Genomic DNA, 22,110 nt, shown 5'->3' with positions numbered 1-22,110 from the left:
GTACATTGTATCTATGGAAAAAATTTATAAGACATTGTTAAAGAACGCGGCGTCATTGTAATCAATTTTGTCTTTCTAAACAGTAATCATTTTCAAGTACGGAAAAAGTTGGAATTCGCTTTAATACCGTTCTTAAGATATTTACACTAACATTCAATCACGTATCGCAACGCAACCTATGGCTGATCGAATGGCAATCACACAGAACCCGTAACTGATTCAGCTTGTATGGAATATGGTTAATTATCCAAGTGTCCTCAATTATCCGATTTGAACCATGCGCGGATCCAGAATTTCTTCCTGGGGGGGATGGGGGAGGAGTCCGAGGGATAAGTAATAGTGTTTGCCAGGAGGAAGGTGCCCGAAGCGTATTTTCGATAATTTTACTATGTAAATTTAATATTTTTTTATTTTCCGGGGGCCGGGGGGGGGGGGGGAGGGTCTGAACCTCTCCACCTGGCACCCCCTGTAGATCCGAGCATGCTTGGACCACATATAATGAGTTGTTTGTTCAATCTCAAGTAAGTGACACAATTTTTATAATCTCGATTATAGACAACAAATATGTCATAAGTGCATCGTGGTGCATTTTGAGTTGTTTTTTTGTTACACATTGAACTGTAATGAGAGAAATCCAGAGAGAGAGAGAGAGAGAGAGAGAGACGGGGGCAAAATATAGAAAAAGGTGGAACAATGGGGTTTTCTATCATAAATTTTAATCATATAACAATAAAACTAAGAGGATAACAACATTACATACTAACAAAATGGACAATTAAAATGTGCTACGTTACATCGTAACCTTACAAAAAAACCATGGTTTTCACACACAACCATGTATATATATATATATATCACATGATTAATCATTTATAGAAGCAGAAAAAATATTTTGTAGAACTGGACAGAATACAATAGTTTTTATCCTAAAAAAAAAAGATAAACTTTATTTTAAAGGGTATATTATGCACGTAATTAAAAGTTATTCCCAAACGCTTTTTCTTGTTACAGTAAAATATGCTTAGTATAACACAATTTACAGTTTATGACGATTCAAAATGGTCTGTCCCAATCACATACAACTATAACTGTGTTTTACTTTATTTTATTTAAAGCAGTCAATGATAATACACGTATCATTTTATCTGTAATACCCAGGCAATATTAAGCTTAATTTTAATTATAATAATTTTCTCTTTTTTTACTAAACATATAAACTTATTTTCATTCATGTAGTTTTGAGCAATAGCAAATCATGTTCAACTCAAGCTATCTTTCTTTTATCCTCATAACAAATGCCCCTCAAAAAGAAAAATAATATTGTATGTTTTTTATCAAATTATTTTAAAACAACAGCGGCTGGCAGCTATGATATGGTTATTTTGCACCGTCCAAATAACCTAAATCCTTACACTTTTGAGAAATGTTCCTGTGGTCACTCAGTGTAAAGAAAAAGGACTTGGCCATGGAGCATCACGTATTCCCTACGGATTGTGTAGACTTCCAATTCACACTGTACATTTACTGTTGCTACAATTCAGTTGTGGTAGAACAGCTTTATCCAAAAAGCTGGGGATATTTAGTTTTTATAGCATTGATCTACAAAAAAAGAAAAAAAAGTTTTAAAAGACATGAATTTTCATTTTATTACATTTTTCTTTTTTTTATACATTAAACTTGCACATATCGAGGAATGCGCAAAACAGTTTATCTTTACACAGCATTGTCATTTTTCAAACCCACAAAAAATATTTTATCAAAATATTCAATTCGATGAGTTAGAGCCAGTAAGTATTTTATTACATACTTGTATACCACTTTCATGAATTAAAACTAAACTTTCCTGAGCTGAAAATCAAACTACTCAAGTTAAAAATACGATATTCGGGCTCATTTGATGTGTATTGAAAACTTTTTCATGAAATGACATTATAACAGGCTTAAAAAAAATACTGAGTCATCATTAATAAACTAACTGAGTTTATAAGTATATTAATACAGTCATATATTTGTATTGATATCATAAATATTATAAATCTAGCTGCATGGTTGTAGCTCCTGGTCTGAAAAATTTTGTAACAACAACCTGCAGCTACATGTATTTAAATTGTGGGAGGGTTAAAAACTATGATTAACTGTTTTACATGCTATTTATCAATTAGTATCCTCAGCTAGATAACGGGTCCCTAATTAGAGAATTACATAGGCTATTAGTGTAAACAATTTATTTCGCTGCTCAGCAACTTTACATAGCAAACTCGAAGTAATTAGAATGTTACAAAGAACAGGATTACTATGTATGGATAAATATATATTTCATGTATATCAAATATATATATCATGTAAACTCACACTGAACAACCATAATGTTAAACATTCTAGATTCTCTTTTTAAGAGGGAACTACTTTTTTTTAGGAGAAAATTATTTCAACTATTGTTCATGCAACTCTGGTAAACTGTGCATCATAGCTACAGCCTGGTCATTGCTTAGGCCTAGAAAAAAATATTGTGTGTTTAGGGTAACCTGACCAACATACAAAAATGCCCCGATCCTACCATTTTTAGATGTCTGTTTTTATCCAATTGTGATTTTCAAATAATTTCCATTATTAAAGACCCGTTTTTTAAAAATAACACAAACAAACATTCTTTGGATTTCATAGTTGTATTTGTGCCCTCATGCAAAAAAATATATAAATAAAAAAAATCCCTACCTACCTATGGTAACTTATTTATTCATCTGTGTTACCCTAAACACGCAATTTTTTTTTCTTCGGCCTTAGACAATGAACCTGTCTAAAAATGATTGAAAGTACATGTACCTCTCGTTCTGCATGTTTTTTCTTGGTCAGGATGATCTGAGCTTTATGCATGTCTCCGAGTTTTGCTAGATGACGAGCCTCTTCTTCATAGGCAGCCATGTCTGCCTTCACAGTCTCAACATATTCTTTAAAACAACAAAAAAAAAACCTATAAATCAAACCTGTCAAATTGAAAATTCTTAACTCTGCATCCTGAAGCATAGATGTATTAATACCAAATGCAAAGAGCACACTGTTTTTAATTTGTTATAAAGGTTATTTATTATAAATCCAATAAGTCTCAGATATGTTATACATGTAGATTAGGGAGAGAGAAAGTGACTTCTTTGTAAAGCTATAAGTATGTTCTTTACAGCTGTGTTTTACTCTAAATAAATATATGCCCTAGCTTGGATGACAAATCTTTAACATTTTCCAAAGAGCAAAAGGTTGAAATATGTTCCCATATTCCAGGTTGAACATGGTTGCTTACTGTAGATGACTGAGAGTTAAGAAACACCCTCCATTCCATCTCCACTTACTTATGAGTCCATCAGCCCCTCCTTTCTTCAGTTCCTCTTGTTGCTGCTCCATCTTCTCAGTGATGAGCTTACTTTTCTGCATTAATGCCCTTGTTTGTTCAACAGTCAGTCTGTCCCTTAAGCTTGCAATCTATTAATAAAACAAGCACCACTGACATCTCATAAAATAAACACTCTACACCTGGATTTTAATATCTACACATTCTTACAATCACTGACTAAAGTAATAAGTATATGTACTGTAAATACAACTGTACTGTAATTGAATTCTATCTGTTTTTTTATAAAGTAGCTTTCATTTAATGAATAAAGTGCATCACTAATTGTCATCTGTTAATACAAATGAATACAAAATAAAGTTTAATTTTTGGGGGCCTTATATATACACCATAATTACTAGTAAATCCTATTAAACATGTTTTTCCCTATAGTGTTTTAAGTGTCACTGTGACCTATCCCATACCTGTAAATCTAGCTGTTGTTTTTCATACTTCAACACTTCTAATGATGTGGTTCCCTGACTGCAAATATAGAGACAAAAATAAGCAGCATAAAAATGCCAACATCTTACTGCTGGGATAATGGATACTCAGGCACCAAATGTAAATGTTCCTTGTAGGAAAATTTCAAGATTACTTCAACAGAAAAAAAACCCTTCTTTCTTATGTTATATATATTTTGCAGCATACTGAGGAATAATATCAATTATGGTGGCTCAAACTGTGATCCATTAAAACACAATATTTATTACATGTATCTTTTATCAATAATGTAAATTGTCAAACCATTTTCTTAAATTACCTATTAAAACTTGGGCAGTCAACAAAAAATGACCTCAACTCCTCTCCCCGAAAATTAACTTAAATGCATAAGTAATTTTCGAATAGAATGAGGGCTTTTTCAAAAGAATTTTTATTACTGTTGGAATATTTCAGCAAAAGTTTCATGGTATTTGTGATTTTTACTTATACTTGAAAGCTACTATTTTTCACTCTTTGTTTATTGTTTAAAATGAATACAGTATTTCAAAATTCCATACTGATTCTAGACTTTTAACATATACAGTAAAACACGGTTAATAGCGAACACGCTTATAATGAATTGACGCTTACAGCGAAGTGAATTTCATTCCCCAAGTCTCTATTTCATGTTGTAAACTTGACGGATATAACGTATTACGCTTATAACGAAGTTAAATTGGCCGTCCCTGGGACTTCGTTATAAGCATGTTTTACTGTAAACTGTTACTTACATTTCCATACTGGATTATTTTTCGAGCTTATAAAAATAAATCAGATTAATTTTTTTGTATATATAGTATTTAATGGCAAGTTCTTTATTTTCACAACCAAAAACAGTGTACATGAAACAAAAATACAATTTGTAAATTATTGCATTTCATCACAAATAATTTTTTTCACCTTTTCCTTTTTGATCATTAAAAAAGACTGGGTTTAATCACAGTTAGGTTTCAATAAATCAAAAATCTACACAAAAAGTTGGATTGGTTGCAATGGAAAGACATTTAACTATATTTGTACATTTTTATAAAATATATAATTACCTAAATATATATTGAGATATATGTTGTGAAATGAAACCATATTGTGTTTCAATCAATACTGCTATACATTTATATCAATAGCTCTTTAAAAAATGACTAAAAAAATAATATGTAAATGGAAAAAGCAAATCATTCAATTTAAATATACATGTATATTGAGGTCATTGGAAATACGAAGTATAATATGTCCAAAAAAAAAAAAATTAATATATAAAAGTAATGCTTGTGTACATGGTATAGATGCATGTAAAATAAAACGTGTGTAGAACTTCAAACTTAAATTAAAACAAGAGAGGTAAAAAAAAAAAGATTTATAGAATATAAGATCACATTAATTATAATTATTACAGATTTATTGCACAAATTAAGTTCATAGAAAAATGTCACCAATTGGACGGAGATTTTATGAGGAAACTTTTATCATAATTCTTCTCTCATTTTTCAAACTAAGGATCCATAACTTGAAATGACAGCAGGTCTATCCTCAACTGATGGTACAAATGCTTGATTTTACTTTGCTGCAAAAGACAAAGCATTGATCCATCAGCTGATTGAAATAAACCTCTGTCACGTGCATTATTAGTAATCATCTATTATTTTCTGACTACCAGTACATGCAGTTAAAAGAAAGCTTTTCTTAATTTGATAAAACCAAAAACCCCATTACAGTTTTATATGAAATTCAAATTGATTTAAAAGTACTGGTACACAGAGAGGAAATATTAGGAAGCATTGCAAAATTTGTAAATGAGAGAGAGAGAGAGAGAGAGAGAGAGAGCAAGTTTTAGAGCATAGTTAATTTTTGTTGATAAAATATATGTTCATTTATAGCTTATTTACCTTTTGTTCACTGCTTGTTTTGGTGGAGCAGGTGCCTTCAAAGGAAAATAAGTATTCATTTATTTAATATTCAGTTGAAAAAAAAAATATTGAATATACATGTTAACATTCTAACATCCATGTAAAAACTCACTCTTCCCTTAGATGTCTGAAAGTAAAAAAAAAAAATTCGAAAGTTGCAAGTTTTGATAGTGCAGAAAGTTATAATGTGTACGAAACACACTGAGTGTTTAAGCATTAGCATTCCATCATTTAATCTTATTTTCAGCAATATGATGAATTTACATTGATGATTTTAACTTATCATTATATAAAATTTATGACACTAAGGTAAATTCCATTTCAATTTCTTTTCTGATACAAGTAATCTACTATTAAACTGTACCTTGTCAATTGTCTTGAAGAACTGGTCAATGACCAGCCATTTTTCCTTCGTCTCTTCCACCTGCTTACTTTTGAATGGGTCTCGTATTCGTATCTTTACCTCTAGCTTCCCCCCAACTGTCTTCCTACCATCAGTTACCTGCAAATCACAAGATTTTTAAACTTCTTAAAAGACAATGATTGCAGTGAAGATAAGCACATCTACATGAATCAATATGATTTTATTTTTTTGCATTCAATAATTTCTTCAATTGTTCTAGTACAGACTATTCTTTATGAACATATATTGCAGCAAAAATTAATGAGGAAACGGCCTTAGAGTATGGAATCCAGCTTATCTAAGTTCATAACAGAAGAAATGAAATATGGTTCTTTAGAATAAACAGTAAACTTTATTCTCCTTCAACAGACTCACATCATAGCTGTCATGGACTGTACACTTGTTATCCAGAGGTTGTAGTTTGACATTTACTGTGCCAATCAGCTTATCACTTTTCAAAAACCCTCTGAAGAGATTGAAATTAGAAATTATTATTGTAGCAAAATTTAAAGTCTGCAATTCTAGAGCAATACATAAATCAACATATGAAAAGAATAAATATCTTGAAAAAATAAGTTTAATTATTTTGATGTTACTATAGTTGCCAAACTATGGATCATGGTCAAGATTTTCAGAATCCATTTAACAGTAAATATTATAATCTAGAATTTCTTTTTTTATTCCAAAATCTGCAACAACTCAATATAAAAGTAAATATTGGTTATACAATATCCATATTTAAATACATAATATACCAAACAATAAGAAGATGGGATACAGCAGTTTATGACTGTCTTTAGAAGTTTGCATTAACGTGTTGTAAATTTTTTAGACATGCATAGCTGCCATTGAATCAGAATGTTAAATTAATTGAACAGTCATAATACGCGATAGCAATGATACATGTATTTTGCCTGACCATCAGTGATCTTGGTATTTATGCAGTTGCACCAGTATTCCAACAGAACGTAATCCCAGAGCTTTGCTTGTTTGCTATTATTGAATACAGAACAAGATATGCAACAGTTCACAATTTATTATTTGCCAACACAGAATCAATACACAGATGAGTGACTAAGTCAAAACACAAACATGTTAACCACAAAGTCCATGGGTATTGGCGAAAGGCCACACTGTCCTTGCTCGGCTATGGAAAGGTCTGGGGGTCCACCGAAATACCAACACGCAAAAAGGTGCACAACGGGCAAGACGGGGGCCTTGTGTTGATCACAAGTGCCAGAGATGTCCCATGCTTGATGAATGACATGTGGACGGGGATGACTCGGGACATGACTGTTTACCCTGTTTTCCGGTGATTGCTCCCTGGTATATACTCGTACTTGCTAACCTTGAGTACACCAGGTGAGCCTCCCCCCCTTTGTTAGGAGGTGGAGGGGGTCCCAAGTATGGCGTGATACTTGTGAACCCCAATCATTAGCACATGGGATGCCGATTTCCCAACACATGTATACCAGCCCTCCGCCTAATTGACAGATGGGGGAAAACGCACGGGCCAGACATGTCCCGAAAAGACCTCCCATTAGGTCCCCCAGGACCCACCACGGAGGGCAGTGTGACAATATAGTGTCCTAACGATTAAAATTGCTAGAGACATGAGTATTTTGTTGCTGAAAAGTTATCACAGCTGTTCGACATGGCCATTGGCTCCAAGATGTCAAGATGGACTCTGGTATAGAATATACTAGCATTGCTGGTTGTCAATGGTCTCTTTACCAAGACGGATTAAGGAGAGGCATGGTGTCTAGTCATCTTCCAGTAGGTTCTGATGAATCTGAAAGATAGGAGATACTGGGCGCAGATTACTGAGCTTTAGTGAACAATTGTAAGCAGATATGAAAAATATTGGTAAAAAGCTTAAAACATAACATATAGATTAAATTTAAAGTCAGGGCTGGGTGGGAGGGTTTTTCAGAGGTGGATTTTAACAAGGGCTTTACTTTGGCGGGAACAAGAAAGAGGAAGTTGAGGAATTTGATAGTTTGTACCAAGAATTACCTTTACTTCCTGTGCATGTTTGGTAGTTGATACCAAGTTTATTCACCTTGTGATAGCTTGTACAATTGTATTTAACACCGTTATATGTGTTGTTTACCAATATTCCGTCAATTAAGTTTGATTATTTGTATATTGCATAAAATAATCATTATTAATTGAACAGTCATAATACGCGATAGCAATGATACATGTATTTTGCCTGACCATCAGTGATCTTGGTATTTATGCAGTTGCACCAGTATTCCAACAGAACGTAATCCCAGAGCTTTGCTTGTTTGCTATTATTGAATACAGAACAAGATATGCAACAGTTCACAATTTATTATTTGCCAACACAGAATCAATACACAGATGAGTGACTAAGTCAAAACACAAACATGTTAACCACAAAGTCCATGGGTATTGGCGAAAGGCCACACTGTCCTTGCTCGGCTATGGAAAGGTCTGGGGGTCCACCGAAATACCAACACGCAAAAAGGTGCACAACGGGCAAGACGGGGGCCTTGTGTTGATCACAAGTGCCAGAGATGTCCCATGCTTGATGAATGACATGTGGACGGGGATGACTCGGGACATGACTGTTTACCCTGTTTTCCGGTGATTGCTCCCTGGTATATACTCGTACTTGCTAACCTTGAGTACACCAGGTGAGCCTCCCCCCCTTTGTTAGGAGGTGGAGGGGGTCCCAAGTATGGCGTGATACTTGTGAACCCCAATCATTAGCACATGGGATGCCGATTTCCCAACACATGTATACCAGCCCTCCGCCTAATTGACAGATGGGGGAAAACGCACGGGCCAGACATGTCCCGAAAAGACCTCCCATTAGGTCCCCCAGGACCCGCCACGAACATTGATATGATGTTCTCCATTACCCAAAGAATAACAGTCCTACACGCAGTCACATGTACCCAAAACAAGAAAAGAAAAACAATTTCACCTCCCTCCTGTAAGATTGATAGTCAAACAAAAATGTCTTACGAGAATTCCCTGGCAGTGTTTGATAAGAATGCTAACAAGCCCCCCTCCAAATTTTTGAGGTACAATTCATTTCCTGTTCGAGACAGGTGTGTGCCGTCATGTCTAAATAATTGCGTAAACTTTGCTAGGATGTTTCGGTGTGAAATAACCATCCCTCCCAAATCTAATACAATTGATCGAACTTTCCTATTGATTGTTTTTCTTTTCTTTTCAATTTTTTTCCCCGAATTAAGTGGTGCCCCATGCCAGTAGAGGCGAGGGAGAATAGCTGACCATACCAATGTGGTTTCAGGCATTAGCGCATTGTATCTTAAAAGAGCACACTCGATTTCCTTGATAAGTTTTTTACTGGTCAAACCTTGTGTGGTTAGGTCGTTGGAACCAAGATGGACGACTAAAAATTCTGGGGGTGGAGAGTTTTTTAACAATTGCAGAATATGGGGATCGAGTTGGTGCCACTGCAGTCCCCTTATTGTATGCCATTTAACTCTGGCGGAAAGGTTAAGGTTCCTGCCACCAGGTTGGGTGGCTGCCAGTTCTCCGGCCCAGAAAGGGATTGATGATCCAACTATCCAAATGTTTTTCAGGGTGCCTGAAAAACTTTGCTTGGATTAGTGGAAGCTAATAATTTTTTAGATGCAATAAAGGTAATAAATCCCACCCTATACCTACAATCTAACATAAGAGGAAAAAACTTGCGACCTCCACCTGCCTGAGGTTTTGATTATTTGATCTGGGACCCCCTGTGCTGCCATATCAGTTGCTCTCCCAATTCTGAAACTATGCGTACTGAAGTGCCCTTGGTGACTTATGGTGGAGAGTGCTTTCTGAAGAACTGAGTTAAATTGGTATCTTGTGAGTGGCTTGGAGTCGGCGTGGATGAAAAAAGGAGCAGTAGGGGCTGAATGGGGGCGAATGTTACTGTAATTTAAGATGGCCTGAATAGGACACAAGGCCTTCTCAGACTCTCTAGAAATGATTAGTGTGGAAGATTTGCCTGTTTGGTCTGTCTTAGAGTGAGGTATAGTGAGTCTCAAATTGGACTGATGACTATGAACTGTTACGTTTTGAAGTTTTAAACAGTGAGTGGATGGTGATTTGTTAGTGGTTGTGAATTCCCCTACCCTAAGTAGGCCAAAATAAGCCAATGAAAAGGCGGCGGTGAATAGCGTGGCCTCGTATTGTGAGGAACAGACGGTTGGGAGGGATGAAATTAATTGTCTCAGGAGGGGACGAGTGATTGGACCTCGGGTGTCGACTGTCTTGCCCTTGCTGCGTTTCAGGCCTTCGATTGCTTTGGATACAAGAAAAGACTTTGTAGTGTCGTGTTGTGCCTTAAGTTTATGATTGAATGAAAGGGCACGTACGTAGAGTTCTACTGTCTTAGCTGAGTATTTTTGAATTGACAAGTATGCAATGTATTTGAGTAAGGTATCAGTAGGTATGGGCAAGATGTCTGGCAGGTTATAGAGATCAAGGAAAAAATTATATTTTTTGTGAGCTGTACTATAGGCTAGTTTGGAGTTGTGTGACAGTGATGACTGAATTAATCGTTTCGATTCGGTGACCAAACATTCCAGATCTGGCTGGGAAGTTGAGTGGGCTTGGGATCTGCGTCTGGTGCCAGCTGTTGGAATTTTTTCCACTGTGAACGAGAAATGCAATCAGCTATAGAGTTTTGTTTAGAGGGAATATGTTGTGCTCTAACAGTGATGTTACACTTGAGTGTTACGAGGACCAGTTCACGCACTATTGCCATAACTCTCTTGGATTTGGATGTGGAGTTGTTAAGGACATGTACAACAGCCATGTTGTCAATGTGGAAAAGAATACGTTTGTTAGACAAGGAATTGCGCCAGGTCAATATTGCCACATAGACTGGGAACAATTCCAGAAATGTCATGTCATAGATGACATCAGTTTGTAGCCATTTTTCTGGCCATTTGGCGTGAGCCCAGCTTCCCGAAAAGAAAATTCCGAAACCCCCGTTCTCCCCCCCTGCGCTGTCAGTGAATAGCTGTAAAAAGGTATCTGACGACCAAATGTTATTTGAGATCACTGTAATCCCATTGTAGTTTGCTAGAAACTGCTGCCATACTTGGAGGTCATGTTTCATTTCTGCTGTCACTCTAATTCGATGATGTTGTTTTTTAACGCCCATGGTGGCGTCAATCAGCCTTCTGCAAAAGGCTCTCCCAGGTGCTACTACTTGACATGCAAAATTGAGCAGGCCAATGAGAGATTGAAGAAATTTGAGGGTGACTTTCTGATGTTGGATGGCGGTTTGAATTGTCGCTAAGAGGAGACTCAGCTTGTCTTGAGGGAGTTTCATTGACATGACAGTTGTGTTAAATTCTATTCCGAGATATGTGATAATTGTGGCTGGGTTTGTAGTTTTGTCTTGTGCAATGGGAACCCCCAAGTCTTGGCATATGTTCTGAAAAATGACTAAAGTGTTTTGGCACTGGTGAGAATTGGCTTTGCCGGCAAAGAGAAAATCATCGAGATAGTGTAAAATGTTTGGATTGCGAGATGTGTTTTGAGTTAACCAGTGTAGTGCTGTGGCAAATTTTTCCCAGAGAGCACAGCTAATTGAGGCACCAAAGGGCAGCATTTTGTCGAAATAGAAACTGCCTTGAAATTGGAAACCTAGCAAATCAAAGTCAGATATTGCAACTGGTAATAATCTAAAGGCTGACTTGATGTCAGATTTTGCTAATAAAGTGTTCTGACCTAACGAAGCTATCATGGCAGCTGCGTCATCAATGGAGGAGTAATGAACTGAACATGCTATTGGATCTAGGTAGAAGTTAATCGAGTCCTGATCTGGGTAAGATAGATGGTGTATGAGTCTGTAATCTCCATCTTTCTTTGGTACCAGGCCTATTGGCGATATTTGGAGTGTTGGAAAAGGGGGTTGTTTGAAAGGACCCCCGATTCTTTGTAGTGAAAGTTCTTTGCTGATTTTTTGGTTAATGATTGTTGGGTGCTGCTTAGCACTTTGTAGATTGTTTGCATGTCTTGGTCTTCTTGGGCCCGTGTATTGTAGTTGAAAACCATGTTGAAACCCATTGAGCAGAAATTGTTTTCCTCCCAAATTTTTTGCTTAAGTTTTAGGGGGATGTGGCCGCCAAGTGAGTCAAATGTTACAGTTTGAACTGGTTGATAATCACTTATGTCAAAAAGATTAAAATCTGATTCCTCAATAATTGAGGGGATGTTAAAAGACTCACCAGCCTGCTGTGGTGGTTGCTGACTCTCTTCTATCATCTGTGTGGGCATGATGGATGCAGACACATTGACCGTATCTGAAGACGTTGCTGCTTCGTCAGGTTGAACTGTCCTTCGCCTCCCTCTTCCCCTAGCAGGTGAGGTCCTCTGCCTCTGGACTTGTTTGTTGGACAATTTGGACTGTCTCAATCGGACGGGTGGCATGATGATTACGGATTTTTATCAGATTTTTTCAGAGGTGGATTTTAACAAGGGCTTTACTTTGGCGGGAACAAGAAAGAGGAAGTTGAGGAATTTGATAGTTTGTACCAAGAATTACCTTTACTTCCTGTGCATGTTTGGTAGTTGATACCAAGTTTATTCACCTTGTGATAGCTTGTACAATTGTATTTAACACCGTTATATGTGTTGTTTACCAATATTCCGTCAATTAAGTTTGATTATTTGTATATTGCATAAAATAATCATTATTGTTTTATCTTCTTAATTTATCTTACCTTTTGTGAAATATTTCAAACTTTGCGGTTTTTCTTTCTATGACACGAGCAAATGCTCTGGATTTCCGATTAATTTCTACTTTAAAAGATTCTTTGTATTCTGTAAAAAAAATATCACATATACTAGTAATAGTTTGATAGATAATGTTCTATTTGATTGGATTTGACAAAAAATAAAACCTTGGATCTCCCAATGTAGATCTGAATGTGTAAATTAAAATATTATCTTTAAAAAAATAGTATCAATTAATAAAATGTATTTTTACAAAGGCTTGTTTTTCAACAGTTAAAAATACATTACTTTCAAAGACTACTGGTAAACAATAGAAAGGCCACACCTCTCTCTCTCTCTCTCTCTCTCAGATTTTATTTTCGCCCAGTTACCGATTACTACAGGTAGTAGAATTAACATTCACCTGGATTACAGGATCCCTTTACGGTCTCTGACTGGGCCGTTTGGGAATCATCCTGTCACCAAAAAAACACAAATCTTTACCATAGAAACACCATTCAATTTTTAAACTACTGTCAAAGATTTTGTCTAAAACTTCAGTCAAAATGTCATTACAATTGAAACAGAATCAATGTGTTTAAATAGGAACAATTGGAAAAAGATTTGATGAATAAAGCACAATCTATAACTTTTTAATGGGAGAAAATACAGGTGTCTGGATAATGGATATCTTTGTAAAGGGTTTTTCTGAAGATTAACGGTTTACATGTATTTATGCAAGTATAGGGTGAATCATAAATATCTGTATCTATTTCAAAGTGAACATATAATTGATTAATTGTATTTCATGAACTGGTAATTTTTAATCTTCATTGTACACAAAGTATTGCCAAATCATAATTAGATGTAACGATAGATATGCATGGATAAGTATGTCATACTTACAGTAGGGAAAGGAAATTCAAATTTGATGTACGTATCTACATCTTTTTCTGAATATTCTGAAATTAATTAAATGAATGAAAAAACTTGTACATTTGAAGCTGTATTTCTAGATAATTGAAACTGCAAATGAACATAAATCTTATACTGCAATGTTGGTCACATTCAGAAATATAAAAAAAATAACCAAATATTCTATTTTACTTGTTTCCAAACAATGACGGTTACACTTGAGAAACTAAATGTACATAAATGTGTACGGTATTTATTTCATTAACAGTAAGGTGAAATGTATATTTGATGAGTACAAGCGTACTTACTATCAGGTAAATTATACTGTAATCCTCGGATAACTTCTACTTCTAAATCATTTTCTCCTAAATCTGTATTACATCTGAAAACAAATCATAAATCATGAAAGATCAAACCGTATCACTATGATATCTTAGTGCAATCACATTATAAAATACATCAGTTTTTAACATTATGCTACTTTATACATGTAGCTGGTATAATTGTTTCATCAATTGTTTAAAGCTTATAAGTACTGTGGAATCACATCAATAAATTTTTAGGAAGACAATTTTCTTAGGTTGTCACATTTTCCCAAGTTCATGGAAACTTTCAAGTAAATAGGTGGGTGAGGGAGGCCTATGAATTCAATTAATACTAGTGATTCAAAAGGAAATTTTGAAAAGTCTCCACCTGTTACTTACTGCACTAAAGAAAATGTTTTATTCTCGTAATGAAACTTAGGCACTGGGTCATTGTGTTTGAATGCATTTTTCAGGGCATCTAAATCCTTTCTACAACCATTCTCCATCTTCTCAAACCTAAAAATAACAATATGAACATTGTAAAAAATGTTTAATCAATGTTCTACACAGCTAAAATACAATAACAGTGAAACACCGGTAAGTCAAATATTGGAGATTCTAGACTCGGGGCAATAAAAAGATAACCGTATCATATTAACAATGTTTTTATTTTTACCTAGCAGCTGAAACCACATCTCCAAGTTTAGTAAAATGCTGAGCGTTTGTTGCAGAAATCTGAAATGAAAAATGATTTGAATATGAAAGTATGACAGTACTCAACTCTTGAGTCATTCAAATCATGATGGTTGCTTTACTACACATAATTCTGCTGCTGCCAGCTCTTTTATTCCTGTTTTTATTACTTTAAAAGTAATGTTGCTCTCCTTATCTCATTTTGGCGATGGGATACTTTTTGGGGTGCTATTTAGTCACTAACCCTTATCTGATTAATGAGGTCCTGCTCTAATTTCTATCCTTAATATTTTATAAGTTCCATTGCTCTATGTACCTGATTTTGCTCTGAGGTGCTGTTTGTTCACTTTTACTTTAAAATATCTGATTAATGAGGCCCTGTTCTCTTAGTCTATCCTATATACTTAATGAAGGAACACTTCTATCTATATCTGATGCTGTTGGTAACTTACTCTGATATGATTAATGAGGTCCTACTCTAACTTCTATCCTATATCTGATGCTGTTGGTCACTTACCCTGATCTGATTAATGAGGTCCTGTTCCAGCTTCTGATACACCTCGGTCCTATCTCCACTCAGCTCCACATCTTCCTTCTGAACCATCACAAATGACGTCTCCTCTCCTTCATCTAGAGAAGGGGGAATCTGAAAATTTTTAAGAATCATAGTAGCAATATAAATATAGATGTAGAAATACTGTATATTTTTACTTTACATGAGTACTGAATTCTGCAATCCGACGATTTTTGGTTTTTTTTGTCAAATCAGGAGAATATCAAATCGTAAGCAACAAAGTTTTGTTATAATTTCTTATAAGGTGCTTCTCACAAATTTACGTGGAAAATAATTCAAGGTGTCTAAATGGGAATTTACAGTAGTCAAGTTTTCTATGCCTCAGTTGTTGATTTACTGGTTTACAACCAGTATTTGTCATTGAAATATCTATCTACCAGGTACAACATCAAATGTTTTACAAGTATCTTATGGAAAATACTTCACATGTGAATCTGATATACATGTATGTGTAGATTATTACATATCTACAAGTTTCAATTTTATTCATGTAGATGTTGATATATACAGAAGTATTGTACACTACCTGAGACATGTCAACAGGAAGTCCTGACTCAGCAGCCTGTATCATTGGCTCAAATCCCTGAGAGAAAAAAATAACAGGTAGATAAATATAGATCTTGACCCTGTGTTCAATCATATCATGTACATTTTATACATGTAAGTTTATAAGAAAAACCACACAATTCTACAAATATCATTTATATCAATCTTTAAACATTGCAATATTAAATTAGATAAACAATAAAATAAATGACCACCTTTGCTATCCTGAGGTACTTCTTAGCCAGTTCTATGTCCCTGTTCTTCTTGGCCTTCAGAGCAGCTTGTTTGTACTCATTCATTCTCTCATTCAAGAAGTTCAGCTGCTGTTCAGCACGAGAAGTGGGACTCCTCTTTAGTGCTGTAAAAGACATCCCAAGAGAATTTTTATCCCTCAAAACAATCTCAAGACATTTTTTTATCCTTTAAAAACAATCAAAACCTGAGGTCTCTTCAGTAGAGTAGGTACTCCAATTTAAGGCACTGCATGAAAATCCTACAACAGCTAAAACAATTTTTCTGCTAAACAGAGTTCAGGTGCCATTTACATGAGTAATACATGAAAACAAAATTAATAATCTTTTGTCTTACAATGTCTCGACGTCTGTCTGTCTGGGGTAAGTTTCTGTGGGTGCTGTTGCTGTGTTGATGCATTTGGTTGCGAGGGACTCTTCTGTGGCTGTGTTGCTCCTGCCGCCATCCTTGCAGGTGAGGGCGTTCTCTGATTCTGTGCTGGTGACCTTTGATCCATGTTTGGTTGCAGCTGATTGGCTGATGAGGATGATGAGGATGGAGAGGCTTGGGGAGGTCCAGCAGGTATTGGTGCATATCCTGAAATAGTTTTTTATTAGTGTAAAAATTCTGATGTTTTGATTCTTAGGCAGAATCTAAAATAAAATTTTAGTCAACAGGTACAATGTACACCGCAATAATGTACTGTTTATATTAAATAAGGGTTTTTCTTTTTCTCTTTCGTTTTCTGTTATAAAAATGTGAAGGAAATTCATACTATAATTGTATAATTGCTATATTTGAGCAAAAATGGTTTTTGAACTCACCAGGAGGGGTAGGTAACTCATCATAATCCACAGGCTTTCCTGCCTTGTAAGCTTTTATGGCATCTTGATATTGCTGTTAGAAAAATGCCAAAACAATTTTTTTAACTTTTTAAACAGCATGTACCTGTACTCATGGTTAATGATATACAATTTGAGATTTGTTGATAAAATTAGCCATCTGTAAAATATTATTTCACATTACCTTGACGATTCTTCCATATCGACGAGCTTTTGATGATTCCCCCTTTTCTTTGGCCTCAACCTCTGTGTGCTTGTATTTCTGGAGACGTTGTTCCAATGCCTCTAAAACAGTCTTTGGTGGATCAGGGGCTCCAAAGAGGGATTTTGCTTCTATTTAAACAAAAGTTCGAGAAATCAAGAAACAGAGAAGAAAAAGTTGTTTTTTTTCAAAGAGTATACATGTGTTTCATTAGGATCTCTGTTTTTTAACCATGCAAAACATCCTGGTAAGTATTATGAACTGTATAAATTGAAGATATTGCTATATCAAACATAATTATCTCAATGTTTTTCAGACATATATTGATACCTTCAGCAGTGGGCTCAGGGGGCAACTCCGGGGGAGGTTTGGACTTGGCTGATACCACAGTTCCCGAGGACACTGAAATATACCACATATACATTGTAATTTATAAAGGAATCAAATGAATCTTTTACACATTTACACATTTGAATACATGTACATTGAAAATATTTCTACAAATGGACATGCGTTTATGTGCACAAACATTTCAACATACGGTTTTAGTCAGTTGGAAAGAAAGTTGAAAAAATTCTATTAGATTTCCTTGAAATGACACTTGTTTGCATTGTTGTATCTTAATACGGCATCATTTGATAACTAAATTTGGAGCATACCAGAAATAGCCTCCGGAGGAGGTGGCATCTGGGAAAGATCTATTTCTTTTCCTTCTTCTAAGGCTTTAATTACGTTATCAAATTGCTGCAAATCAAAATCAATATATATGCAATGTAAACTTGTGAAGTTACTTTACTCTAACAAGAAAATTTTATAATTCAATACTGTATACAGGGAAATATTCGCCCCCGTTTTATTTTCATACTTTTCGCCCTTGTTGTCTGCGGGCGAATTTAAGAATGGGCGAATTCCAATGTTTCAAATTATCTCTCTTTAAACAAAACTTTGTCTGGACGAATTCAAGACAGAGCGTAACTGTTTGCAAGTGAAGAAGGGTGAAAATAACATGGGGCAAAAATAATCCTGTATACACTAGTTATATATTTTAATTATCATATATGCACAATTGGCTTACTTTTCTAAATAAAGTATGTGGGATGCATGACTTACTGGTAACAATTAATGTCAAATACATGTACATGTATATAACTAATGCTAGGTTTCAACATTACATTGTACATATTTCACTGATACCAAGTGTTAGCATAGAAAGTCACTGATACTTAAATTATAGAATTGTTATTTAGACACATAAAAAACCTCTACAAGACAAACATTTATAAGAACATATCCTTGATGTTGAAGTACCGATAGTTACCTTGGCAACTTTGACATGCTGTGTGGCAGTGGTTATGTCCCCTGTGTGTTTGGCCTTCAGTGCAGCATGTTTATACTGATCTCTCCGCGCCGCTAACATTCTGTAAGTCTCTTTGTCTGCAGAGTCAAAGGTGCATTTTCTCTCTGTACTTTCATGTGAAATTTTGCATATGCCAAAATAATTCAAGAAAAGATATGAAAAACATTGATGCAAACATTTTCAGCAGACCTTGTAAAAGCAAAATTTTACAGAAAACTCATTGAATATATCATTTTTGCTAGCAAAAAACTTTTTAAAATATTGAATAGCAGCTGACCTCTTGGATAGCAAAGATTTCAATCTATTATTTCATAGTAAAATGTATCTCCCTTATCAAATAAACAATGTACATGAACTGTACTTTCAAAAATGAGCAAAATTCAAACAATGGTTATCAGTTTAAAAAATATATATTCATCCCCATAAGTCCCTTGATTTGCCCAAAACTTCAACTACAGACCTTTGTCTGACAAATCCAGATGAGCAGAAACTGATGGGGATGCTGGTTCTGGTTTTGGAGGGGCTGGCGCCGGTTTTGGTGTTGGTCTTGGTAAAACAGGGACAGGCTCTAGAGTTGGCTGTAAAACTGCTGGTTTCCTCTCTGGTTCTGATGCTACCAATACATGAAATCAAAAACAAAGAATTAGTATACACTGGTACAAAAATTATAGTACAAGACATCACAATTTGTACATACCACAGAGAACACACAAGATTTATTGGTTATAACTTAATGACTTCATTGGAATGCTGCACAATACCTGAAATGTTTACTGGTGAGGCCCCCCTTGAATTTGAGCCCAGGGAGACAGTGGGTGGGATGTCATCCTCTGCTACTGGCTTGTTAGCTTTGGCCTTCTTCAGTAGATCTTGAATTGTCTGTTATTAAAATATTTTAAAAAATTGAAAAAATTTACATTGCACACCATTTCACATTTAGAAAAGAAACTGAGAAAAAGAAAATTTTCAATTAAATTTATTGCTTACTTGTTTGAATAATTATTACTATAAAATAAGTGTTACACAATTATAAAGAATGATTGAAAAAATTGAAATTCTCCAAAAAATAATCTAACTTAAGAAAAAAAAATTAATTCTCCACAAAAAGTTCATCTTTAATTGTAACTTCATAAGAAAATTAAAAAACTTCATAACAAAATTAAAAAACTTCATAATATTTATCTTTAACTTAAAGAGAAAATTAAAATTTTTCCAAAAAAACCCAAAAAACCCATAAACTTTAACTTGGTGTACATATCTTTATCAACAAATCTATTACTGAGAAACACACCTTAGCTCCTCTGTCTAGTCTCCTCTGCTTGCTGCTGTCCCCTGCGGCCCGGGCGTTTTCCGCCGCTGTGGTGTACATCTGTAATCGACCCTCCAGTAGCTCCACCATCCCCATCTCCGGATGCTTGATCTGGGGGACAGAGCTAACAGTGTGGGATTTGCTGGGCCCCTCATCCTCATCATCTCCTGCTATTTCCTGAGAAGAAAATGATTACAAGATTTTCAAACAATCAAAAACAGAAACAAAACACCATTTAAAAAAAAAAGAGAGAAGAAGGTGACATGTAAGATCCCTTATCATTCCTGTTATAGCTTAAGTTTACAACAAATATTTACTGTTTTACATGACAGTTATGTGTAAATGTATCATGGGGTGGGATTTTTTTTGGAGGAGTTGCCAGTTCACATATAATTTACTAAGAATTGCTTGTGAATTTTATTTGTACATTTGCAAAGTACAATTTGCATGGCTTTCCACAATGACAGTTCACCTGTGTAAATACTGTAGTCATGTATTTTATTTTACCTGTAATTCTGCCAGCAAGTCGGGATCCTCTGTATCTGAAACTTCCTCATCACTCCCAATGTCTCTCAAAGCTTCTGCTGCAATTGTTTCAATATTCGCTGTTCCAATATCTGCAATATGATTTCTTTCTTTTTATCTTTTAATACAATGTATCAATCATTTTTTAAAGTTTGCCATTCATTATCCAATAAGTATGCCATTTATAAGGTATACCCAAAGTGAAAACAAAATATATATCTTTTATACTTTATATAAAGTATCAGCTACAAGTATGTCTTGAGGACATACATGGGATAATATTCAGTATTGAAGATGGGAATTTATTGGCAGATTTTTAGAAGTTAATTGTGGGGATAAGATCAAATTTCAAGTGGCCCACAGAGGAATGGTAAGGAGGACTGACACCCACCCCCGGTCTGGGGATTTCTCAGGACATTCTTACTGGACTTTTAAGCCTGTATATACAGTGCATATTATTATATAGATATTGCACAATACATAGATCTGAAAATCTTATAAAGCACCACTAATTTCTATGCTGATTTTAATTTTCATACTAATCAGAAAAAATTATTAGAAATGTTTCTCTTAATCTACGGTAACAATAGGAAGTTAACACTGTTATCCCTAAAACAGTTGTACAGGTCTTTGACTATATACTCACTGTGTTTTCTCCTGGGGGCTGGTCCGGACTGACTCCCTCCTCCACCCTCCTCTCCCTGCAAGGCCAATAACTCTGCCTCTAACTCGGCATCATTTTCCAAATCTCCATACAACTCCTGTTCTATCTGCCCCATGCTAGTATAGCCCATCTTTAAAGTGATATCAAAGGAAAATGAATAAACAGTGTAAATATATCAACTGCAGGACAAAATATAATATGTTAAATAAACCAGGCCTAAGGATCATGAAGCAATTTCAGACTTAAGTCAAAATTTCAGGCAGTCATATAATGATTGTTTATCATATTATGACTATTAAAATTTGTAATTGACAACTGTATATCAAGACACTTTTAATTGCATTTCTATATTTTCAGTGATTTCAATCAAGAGACATATTAGACATTTTATAATTACAATTTCTGAATTAAGTCTTGCTTAAATATTAATCCTCAAGATGCATATCAACAAAAAAATGACAATTAAACTTACAAATAAACGTCAGCATAATAGTTATGTCTGAATAAAATTTAAAACAAACGTTTCAATTGAGCGATGACAACATTCAAAGACAAACATGTATATATTATTGTATCTCACATTTTTAGATCTATCAGAAAAAAAATTAAATTATGTGAATGAAGTTATTTTGTTCTCAGAAATCCTGTACATAGATGTGTATTGTTTACCGTACCAGTAAACTGTCCTGAATCCTTGCCATATATGTGCTTTTTGTATCAGTACATTTATCCTACATTGTTGAAACTTTTGGTAGAGAAAATTCGAAACATTGTAACATTATTTATACCTGATCCATTAGATTAGCCCCCTTTCTTTTCTCGGGGACATCCCCTTTGCGCCTGAACATTTTCCTATTGATCACTCTGCAGTCTTATGATTGTGATTTGAGTGGTACTTAAGATTATTTACAATCATCAGTGCCTGTGGTCATTCCATTTCAATAAACGTATTTATGACTTCCTTCTTGGTCAATGTTCGAGAAATGTTTTATATACATTGAGGTGTAATAAATAAATTTTTAAATATAATTATTTTTTTTAAATTAAAAATAATAGTA

The 22,110-nt window shown here is 34.8% G+C and overlaps 1 protein-coding gene across 2 annotated transcripts; it reads right to left on the bottom strand.

The window, feature by feature from the left end:
* Nucleotides 1-770: 770 nt before the first annotated feature.
* LOC105325778 (coiled-coil and C2 domain-containing protein 1-like) lies at nt 771-22,036 on the bottom strand. Of its 2 annotated transcripts, XM_034458477.2 has the most exons (29): nt 21,841-22,036; nt 21,035-21,182; nt 20,371-20,480; nt 19,846-20,040; nt 19,316-19,433; nt 19,015-19,167; nt 18,516-18,631; nt 17,857-17,941; nt 17,528-17,599; nt 17,180-17,328; nt 16,978-17,050; nt 16,511-16,750; nt 16,138-16,280; nt 15,903-15,959; nt 15,320-15,448; nt 14,786-14,844; nt 14,509-14,625; nt 14,113-14,186; nt 13,796-13,851; nt 13,314-13,365; nt 12,898-12,997; nt 6,548-6,638; nt 6,134-6,271; nt 5,882-5,896; nt 5,749-5,783; nt 3,808-3,865; nt 3,345-3,474; nt 2,824-2,948; nt 771-1,599 (listed from the first exon to the last, which is right to left on the bottom strand). In XM_034458477.2, the coding sequence occupies exons 1-29, from the start codon at nt 21,898-21,900 to the stop codon at nt 1,558-1,560; spliced, it is 2,940 nt and encodes a 979-aa protein (XP_034314368.2). In that variant the 5' UTR covers nt 21,901-22,036; the 3' UTR covers nt 771-1,557. The 2 variants fall into 2 exon arrangements, with proteins under 2 accessions (XP_034314368.2, XP_019921704.3); XM_020066145.3 differs by lacking the exons at nt 771-1,599; nt 2,824-2,948; nt 3,345-3,474; nt 3,808-3,865 and adding an exon at nt 5,153-5,426.
* Between the last annotated feature and the right edge of the window lie 74 nt (nt 22,037-22,110).

Source organism: Magallana gigas, chromosome 7 (assembly GCF_963853765.1).
Source record: "Magallana gigas chromosome 7, xbMagGiga1.1, whole genome shotgun sequence".
Lineage (NCBI taxonomy): Eukaryota > Metazoa > Mollusca > Bivalvia > Ostreida > Ostreidae > Magallana > Magallana gigas.
This window is presented reverse-complemented; position numbering and strand designations above follow the sequence as displayed.

Excerpts from the sequence above, each read along its gene's own strand:
- LOC105325778 (XM_034458477.2), bottom strand. The coding sequence starts at position 21,900 with ATGTTCAGGCGCAAAGGGGATGTCCCCGAGAAAAGAAAGGGGGCTAAT. Across the intron at positions 20,041-20,370 it reads ACTTGCTGGCAGAATTACAG|GAAATAGCAGGAGATGATGA; the intron begins GTAAAATAAAAT and ends TTTTCTTCTCAG. Across the intron at positions 6,272-6,547 it reads CAGTCCATGACAGCTATGAT|GTAACTGATGGTAGGAAGAC; the intron begins GTGAGTCTGTTG and ends TGTGATTTGCAG.